This window comes from Seriola lalandi, unplaced genomic scaffold (genome assembly GCF_002814215.2).
Source record: "Seriola lalandi dorsalis isolate HSWRI2012SDOR001 ecotype SW California unplaced genomic scaffold, Sedor1 jcf7180002054861, whole genome shotgun sequence".
Taxonomy (NCBI): Eukaryota; Metazoa; Chordata; class Actinopteri; order Carangiformes; family Carangidae; genus Seriola; species Seriola lalandi.
This window is the reverse complement of record NW_019525414.1, coordinates 2134331-2143568: the sequence shown is the minus strand read 5'-3', so window position 1 is coordinate 2143568 and position 9238 is coordinate 2134331. Positions and strand designations below refer to the sequence as shown.

Sequence of the window (9238 nt, the reverse complement as noted above, 5' to 3'; positions counted from 1 at the left end):
CCAACTTTAAAACTTGACCTTTCTTGACCCTCCCACTCCTTGGAAATCTCTCCTAATTGTGACCTAATTGTCGTCTTGGAAAGCCCCTTCCTCAGCTGCACGTGACTGACTAACCCTCAGCCGTCCCTCACGGAGTCCCTCACCCAGTGATCCTAACATTGGTGACCCCATGGATTCCTGCTGTGATTGATCTGAATGTGTTTTAGCTCTAGTTGACAAAAAAAAAATAAAAGAATGCTTGGGGGAAAACACGTCAATATTCTGACAACTAATGGTTACTGCAAAGGTTTGTGATTTTAATTCTGTTTTGCATGTCAAAGGCTGTGATTGAGAATCGTTTGACCAGGGAGAGATGATTGCAATGAAGCTGATTGTGCCGGTGTTGATTTGCAGCCTGCCGTCGCTTGGCATGATGATATAAGTCGCAGGATAACAAGATTTCAAGCATCTGTAAAACACCAACGAGTCAGGGTTAACCAGAAGACGTACACACAAAGAAAATAAATCTTTTGATAGACACAAAGTACACATTCACAAACACATCTCCCAAGGCTCCAGGAGCTCATTGTTGTTCCTGCTAAAAGGCAGTGACTTTTGCTTTGTGGCGAGGCTCCACAGAGCAAATGTGTTCATTAAACTTAAAGAAAAGCCTCATTATTTCCCATTTCTCCATTTTTACATGCCACCAACCTCTAACTTCCACCTCTGAAAGGATGAAAACAGCAAACACCTCCTCCAGATATTCTGTCCATTTCTTTTTCCTCAGCGCTCTGAGGAGCTGTAGCGAGAGATTCCACACAAGAAAAGAGTAATGTGAACACAGCTGCATTTTTCATGAGACAACAACCACATGAGGAGCCCAGGGGAGAAGTCACACATCTGCATGTTTAGTAGGATTTGGGATACCTAACTTAACATGCACATGTGCACACACAAACAACATATGCTTAAATAAAAACAAGAATAACACCAACTCACTCACAAACCAGTATATACCAATAGTAGGCAAAAATAGCTGTTGCTTGTTGTGGGTTTGCTCTCTTCCTGACTCCAGCTGTCTATCTACCTTCTTAAGGCCAAACAGTCACTAGCCACCCTGACCAAGGACGTGCCAAAGCGTCACTCTCTGGCCATGCCCACGGAGACGGTTGTCAACGGCAACAACCAGGAGTGGGTGATGCAGGCTGACCTCCCCCTGACTGCTGCCATCAGACAGAGTCAGCAGACCCTCTATGTCCACACAGGGCATCCCACTGACAGGCAAGGTAGGACGACATGAGCACACATACTGCCACACCCTCCACCCTGTACGTGAACTGACTCGCACACAGTGATTTTTACCATCATTTACCCTCTGCATGCTCGTGTCCAGCTGCTTCACACACATTCACTCGCGCCATCTGCTCGGTATGACCACATTATTGGCCACTGATGATGCTCTGGTCGTGACATTTCATGCGCTTTATGTAGCAGTTACAGTGAACATATTTTTGGCTTTACAGCTTCCATTTGTCTTTGCTGCACACAATTGTTCGCTCTGGATTTGAGAACGGGTGGCAGCTGAGAATCAGTTGGGTGTCAAGTTCTGTTTCTTTACGTTTAAAAGAGTCTTTACAAAAAGAGAGAAGTAAGTGGAATCATACATTTTTTCTGCACTGCTGCAGTAACTTATAACTTGACCCAGTTTCTAAGGGAAACTTTTTTTTTTTGTTGTTGTCATTTTTGTTATCTCTCTACTCCTCTACTTTTCAGGCCCCTCACAACATTTACCACCGTAGGTTCTCCATTTAACTCGTACAGATATACACCACAGACAGAGGAGGAGAAGCGGCACTGTCTGTGGCATCTTACGTGAACCATAGCCTTGTTCCACCCCGATATAAAAGGGGGTGATGTTTTCAAAAATTCAAATGCATGTCAGTCACTGTTAAGCGGTACGTGGTGCGTGTCAGCTGCAGATATTTCCACACGTTGTGAGGTAGCATAGGTCAGCAACCTACATTTAACAAAAGCCTTACCAACATTATTATCAGTCAATAGTCATTGTTATCATTATAGAATAACAGCAGACTCAAGGTTTTGTTATGATTGCAAAATTTCACTCTGCAAAATAAACGCTTGAATTGTGAAGTGTCCACAGAGAGGTTACTCCTAAACTTCCAGAGAAATGGAACTAAACATAATCACTCTTGAGAGCAAGAAGTGGACTAATGGCACCTCCCAACTTCTTCATAAATAAGCCTTGCAGCCACAATAGGAGAAGTTCATCTCAGTCCTCCACAGGTTCAAACAGCCCGCTCACTAATTGGTGGCATCTGGAGAAAGAAGCAGACAAAGACAAAAAAAAAAACACTGAAAACGTGTGAACAGTCACGAACTCCCAAATTGCTGTGCAATTGGTTGCTGTATGTATCAGTTTCACTGGTACACACACACTCGTTCTACTGTGAAGCTGTTTTCACTGTTGCTTAGCAACTGCAGATGATTGCAAATAATTTCAGGCTATTGCTTAGGGACGTCTTAAAATATATTTTTATTTAAGGGTGTTGCGGCGTTGCTGGGAGGAATCAGATTTTCCCTGTTCGCTACTTTTGGTGCCCAAACACACCCCAAAGAAAACAAGCCTGTTCTCTTTTCCCTCTTGTCCCGTTTAGTGGCTGCCGTGCGGGTGAGCCCATGCCACTCGCGCCAGCCCTCCATCATCTCCGACGCCTCGGCGGTGGAGGGAGACCGGTCATCCACACCCAGCGACATCAACTCACCGCGTCATCGGACTCACTCCCTCTGCAATGTAAGAGCTGCCCACCACTACACCCTCCCAAGTAATCACCTCCGTTGTGGTAACTGCTGACTGCCCTGCTGCCTGGCCGCTGTCGTTTCTCTCCACCATCGTTCTGGCTGAATTTGTGTTTGCCCCACACAGTCTGTCGTGTACTCACTCTGCAGCTGTGACTTGAATTTATGTGAAAACCAGTCGTGGTTGTTGAATAAGTGCATGCCTGGCAGCATGTCAAGCATCACTTCCCCTTTGTGTCGTGATCTTTATCTTTCCTGGTCTTTATCGGCCACTCTGCACACCTTCACTGACTTCTCTGCTCTTGCATCTCTGTTAGTTTGCCCATCTCTTCATCCTCTTCTTCCCTCTGCTCTCTCTATCTCTTTCTTCCTTCAGTCCCTAGAAGATCTGGAGGAGGCGAAGCGTAAGAAGAAGAAAGAGAAGATGGGGCTGGGCTCTCTGTCGCGTGTCTTCGCCCGGGGAAAGCAGCGCAAGTCCCTCGACCCTGGTTTGTTTGATGGTACTTCAACACCTGATTATTACATAGAGGAAGATGCAGACTGGTAAAGCACACATGTCCGAGCGAACCAGCTGGAGAGCCATTATGGCAATTATCAGAAGACAGAATTGTTTTGACATGTATGTGTGTGTGTGTGTGTGTGTGTGTGTGTGTGTGTGTGTGTGTGTGTGTGTGTGTTGTGTGTGTGAGAGGATGGGTGTTTGTTTGTGTCCGTGCAGCCTCACACGCACGCATACTTATGTGTGCATGTGCGTGAAGGTGTGTGCATGTGTGTGTGTCGTCCATGGTCAGAAGCCGGAGGCGCGTCTTGCTTCGCTGAAGTGTAAACCTTAACGAGCAAATTGCACCTGTATGTATGTACAGTCCTGTAAATAGAGTGAACAGTGTGACACAGCGACCACGTGGATGTGTTCTATTGTATCTGCCCTCCAAAATGGCTGTTATCGGATCTTTTAATTGTTCTTTACATTTTGACTTTTTGTTTTCACTCAACTGGAAACTTGAAGGACTGCTGTACTTGTAAATAACAACAGTTGATGTGCACTTTGTGCGTGTAAATGTCTCCTTGTCCTGAATGCCTTTTGTTATTTTTTGACATGTACTCCCCTCCTGTCACTACCTTTTAACTTAAACTCCTCCCTGTTTATTGTCCTGCTTGGTCCATCCCCCTCCTTCCACACTGCCATGATGAGAACAGTTTCCTGTAGGCAACATGCAGACTCCTCAAATCCACCTCCAATTCGGTCGTACAACATATCCCTCAACCGCCAAGAAAACTGTGCAGAGGCATTTCTTGATGTTTTCTCAAATGAGACTTCAAAGACGTTGCTAAGCGAGGAATGAACTTTCTATGCAGAACAGTTTGTTCCACAGCAACATGACGCCAAACAGGAAATGTAAGAAATGTGTTTTCTATCTGTTATGATAGAAGGTACATGACCAAGGTACATGTGTGACATGCATGCACATAGCCCCAGTCCCCAAATGCATGTTGAACAAAACCCTACTAAACACAAATGTCTTTTTCTGGGTATGTTGTCGAGAAGGTGATAAAATGTCTGTTTTAAAAAAAAAAAAAAGAGAGAGGTCAGTTACTGATTTCATGATGTTCATTCATGATTTCCTCCATTTTAAATGAAGTGATTAGATTTGCAAACTTGACCCTCTGTTAGTCAGAAGGTGCTCTGATTAACATTCAAGAGCTCAACATCGCAAACTAAACGTAGAATGTTTTCATCTGCACCTACAAGGCTCTTCATGCAAAATTACACTTGAACTAGTGAAGGTCGGCAAAGTCAACAGTCACAAAGAAAACCCAGCGCTACACTTTGAATGATAAAATAATTATTCTACTTATTCATGAGGCTTTATACCATTTTCTGTCTGTAGGATCTTACAGTAGCTTGTAGCTGTCGTTTTGTTAAGACTTAAAAAGGCTCTTGGGAGTATAATTATTCTGGGAAAAGTTAGTGTAAAGAAAAAAAAATAGCTCTTATCTCAAAATAAGTGATAGCATAAACATGAATTATACAAACATAGTAGATATTAGACTGATTGTTAAGGCTTTTCCAAACCTCAGGAATTAGGTCATTTTACCAGCTTGGGTTTAGAAGCCTTAGCATGGAGCAGACATTCAGTGAACTACTATAACAATAATGAGTGCCCATTGTGAAGGTTAAAAATCAGATTTCAGCAGGCTAATCTAACTGAAGCAAATGCATACCTTCTCCCATGATCCCATGAACTCAAAAAAAAAAAAAATCCCGTTGCAGAGTTCAGGCCATTGCTGCAAAAAAAAAAGCAATTAACTTGGTGCCAAAGGTTAATAGCATTCCTTCAAGCAAAAGAATGGCTACAGACATTGGATTATTTTCATCTTTTCGTTGGATTGAGCTGGAGTCTGCACTGCCCCCCCAGGAAATCTTTTCTCTCCCTGATATTAAACTAACACTGGGTATTTGTCAGTCTCACCTGAAACACTATAGAGTCACAGATTACAGTGGAGCTGTATTTAACCACAATGCTTGTCAAAAAGAGCGCCCGTGTAAGCAGTGAGGGGATTATCATTTAACCCTTAGCTCGTCCTACATTTGCGCTCGCAGATATTGGATTTAGAGGTGAATCACTGAGGTAATTCAAATATAAGTCATCATGTATTAAATTGTATGTATAAGAACAACAGCTCAACTACTTTATCTCATTAAACATTCAATGAAATGTATGAAAATCTAGGCTATTTTTATTTTTCATGTAACTCACCTTTATGATCCTCTGCTGACGGGGACAAAACATATCAAATGAAAAACATTGTATCATTTTATGTTTTGAGCCATGGTCTCTGTTTTTTTATTTTCCACAAATATTTTACTTTTTGTAAATGAGATAACATTACAGAAATGAAATTAATATTATTATTAAAGAGTTTTATTTAAAGTCAAAGATGTAGACCTCATTGGAGGACTTCTTTTATGAGGTCCTAAGATGTTTAGACATGGCTAGTAGCAAACTTTTAAAGGCATGGCAACAAAATTACGCTCAAAACAACTAAATGAGAAAAATAAGATTATTTTAAAATAAAATAAATAACGTTAAATTTCCATGTGGCTGTCCTCTCTTTCCCTGTGTTAATGTTTGTGTGCGTATGTGTTCATTTGTTGTGGTATGGCTCTAATCCTGATTCGTCCCTTTATGCTGGGGGGGCTGCCATTTTTAACATATTCGTTAGCTTCCCTCAGCGCTGCAAGTCCATCTGTGAGAGGACTGCATCCCAAAAGCTTCCAAATGGCCTCCTTTCCTCTTTTTCCCCATTTTCAACTCCTTATTCAACCTGAAAGCATTTCTCCTTCTTTTATTATATCGAAATCAATAGTAAGAAAAACAGAGGAGAAGGGAAAGGAAGCCATGTCAGAATGTTGGAACAGAACTCATATGTGTCAGCACTTGGTGTCAATAATGTTCTGCTTTGATTTGACCCCTGACCTCTAACACTGACCCCTCTTGTCTGACCTCCACTGGACTCTCAACACAGTGAAGTGACCCAAGAAGTAATCAATCAGACTCAGTAAGACCAAGGTACATCAGTTCCAATTGCTTTAAAAATGAATTGTGCTGGGTTGCAAACTGTGTTTGCAGATGCCTTCTACATCACAAGATGACCTTGGAACTAAGCACTTCTTCAAGTTCAATCTAATTCTGATGCAAACCGTCCAAAACCAGTTGAGTGCTACAGTATATGATGTGTTTATCGAGAGCAACAACAAGTGTTTTTTTTTTTTTGTTTATTGATATTACTCCAACAACATCCTGCTGAACTGAAGTCTCTTCCTGGAACTTTCTATGAAGTAGGCGACCGACAGATAAACTTAACCAATTCTCATGTTTACCAAATGTCTCAACAATTTGAATTTAGTAGTTAACGGAGTTTCACATTTTGGCAAATACACTCATTTGCTTTCTTGTCAAGAGTTGATACCACTTTCATGTCTATGAGCTAAATACAGTGCTACAGCCAGCAGCTGCTTAGCGTAGCTTTACACAGACTGGTGGCCGACTGGATGTAGCTACATATTTAGCATACAGACAAGAGCGACTCTAACCCTCAGCAAGAAAGTGAATTATTGTATTTCCTTGTATGTCGAACTTTAACTTTAAGGCACTTTACTCTCATTTAGTTAGCTACTATACAACAACCCTGGGCACTTGTGAGCCACCTTAAGTGTAACTGTAACTTTTGTCCATCTGGATCCATTCAATTGTAAACCATTTTTATGGCAAGAATGCATACAAATGTATAACGTGCATCTTGGTGCATAACACTACATTCTCCTCCATTTCATCCATTTCTCATCTGAAGTGTGAGATCACATCAGAAATGCTGCTGTGATTTATCAATGAGTTCCATTAGACCAGCTACTGAAGGGCATGTTTAAGGACTGATTGTTCACACAAAACAGTCTCATGCGAAGTGTACATACTGCTGTTCTGTGCATACTGCTGTTCTGTGCATACAAAGGGACAGAATCACATACTTAACACTCATGGCCTACGACAGAGGACACGAAACTCTTCACAGTAACACAACCACATACTGTCGGTGTAACTGATGTTCTTCTGACCCCACGCCACTTTTAGTGGGTTTTAAAAATACATATGTCAGCCCCTGAGGAGGACCTAAACTATCAGGTCACACCAAGTCCAGTCTCCAACAGCTTGGCCTTCAACTGGGTGTCAGACAGTCAATTCTGCAGTTGTTAATGTGACATGCCTTTGTTAGGACTCTCTGGAGTACAAGAGAAAGACCTTGCATCTGGAGTGTATCTAAGACTGCATTTCTGGCCCAAAACCAGATTTATTCATCTTAATATGAATTGCTCTCAGAGGGGCACTTAGAAATGTACGTTCAATTTATGCATTGCTCTTAGGAGAGCACATAAAAGCAGCTTGAAGTCAAGTTTAATAAAAATCTGTTTATTCAGACTTACAATCAGTCATGAATTTATTTTTGAGTAAATATACAGTGGTAAAGAAAAGAAAAAAAAGAGATAGAGAGAGATTGTGTGTGTGCGTGTGTGTGTGTTTGCGTGTGTGTGTGTGTGTGTTTTTAAGGTTGGACGCTTCAGGCATCATTCAATCTCACATCTTTATTTTTCCACTGAAATAACAGTTGAAATAAAATGGATGTTTTGAAGAGGGCCAACAAGAAGGACAAAGATTCTGTGACCGTCCTTTATGAATGAGCTCTCAGGTGGACGCTTTTTTCCAAGGCTCATTAGCTTCCCAGGAGTCCTTTCAGTTTTAGAGCATGTAGAGGCAGTGGGTGAGCCACAGTGTGCATCGAGAGCAGTCCAGTGTTTGTACCGATGCAGTGGCTTTCAGGGAGTATTAGACGAGACAGGTGGCAGGTAACTTTGAGGTACTGTATGTCATTTTATTATCAAACAGAAAAACTCTTGTTGTCTGTGACGTGTGATTTTCCTTACCAGCCAGTTGCTATCCTTCTCATTTGGTGAACATGTAGCCTACAGCTGTTATACTGTTGTCAGCGTGGCTGCACAGACAGGACTAAGTGTACTTTCGGCATTCTCCCTATATTTCAGTGACCAAACAAGACCTTTCAGCTCGAGCTGATGAGCCACACCTCCACACATGGATATATCCTAATTATCATAAATGATAATAGGTTCAATACTGAAAGCAACACATGACACTGTACCCGCTGCAGAGGCCCAAGCTGGTGCTACATTGCCACCTGCTGGTAAAGACAGAGAAATGTCCCTCAGTGAACCAAAGTGAACTGTGTTGTTGGCAATATTTTCTTGGCCTGATTCCCTGAGACACTGAAACTTGAATGAAAAAATGTAAACAGCCAATATTTGGCCCAACCTAGTAACGTAACAGGTAAGCAATGATAGATTAGAGGGAATCATTTAAGGAGAATTTAAAGGACTCAAGGCGGATTTTACCCACAGTAAATAATAATAATGAGAGGCAGATCTCATGTGATCATAATGTCTCTGAATGTAAGAGAAATGTCCTAATATCAGGCGTTTTGTTTTTCATTGAGACATTGCTGCAGGGTAATTTAGGCAGATGAGTCATGTTGGTCCAGCAGCTCCAACAGCTGCCTCTTTAATTGACTTCTTAAGTCTTCTTGCTTATAAAAGCTGCAACTTTGTTTACTGCATCGCTGGCAAACATTTGGCTTGTTGTAATGCAGCCAAAAGCTTAGGATGTTGTGAAAAGCATGTTTGTTTTGAAGAAAATTACTTACATCTAGTTCCTCTCCCCCATGCCGCTGATTTTATGTTAAACTGAGTTTAATTTGTTGTGGTATGTTTGAATTAACATTTTGCTTTTTCATTGCTCACTATACCCACTACCACCTCTGCTTTCACTCACAACCTCAACTACATCACCCACATGTCCCCTCCCCCCCCCTCCCC

At 41.8% G+C, this 9238-nt stretch overlaps 1 protein-coding gene across 2 annotated transcripts in view; it reads left to right on the top strand.

The window, feature by feature from the left end:
• The window catches only part of kazna (kazrin, periplakin interacting protein a), a 178979-nt gene that overhangs the window by 162095 nt on the left and 7646 nt on the right, over positions 1-9238 (top strand). The window contains exons 9-11 of one of the 2 annotated variants that reach the window (XM_023427585.2): positions 1076-1265; positions 2655-2791; positions 3173-3296. In XM_023427585.2, coding sequence (XP_023283353.2) covers positions 1076-1265; positions 2655-2791; positions 3173-3296 — 451 coding nt within the window. Of the gene's footprint in view, positions 1-1075; positions 1266-2654; positions 2792-3172; positions 5894-9238 lie in introns of those variants that run through there. The other variant, XM_023427586.2, reaches the window with a different exon arrangement.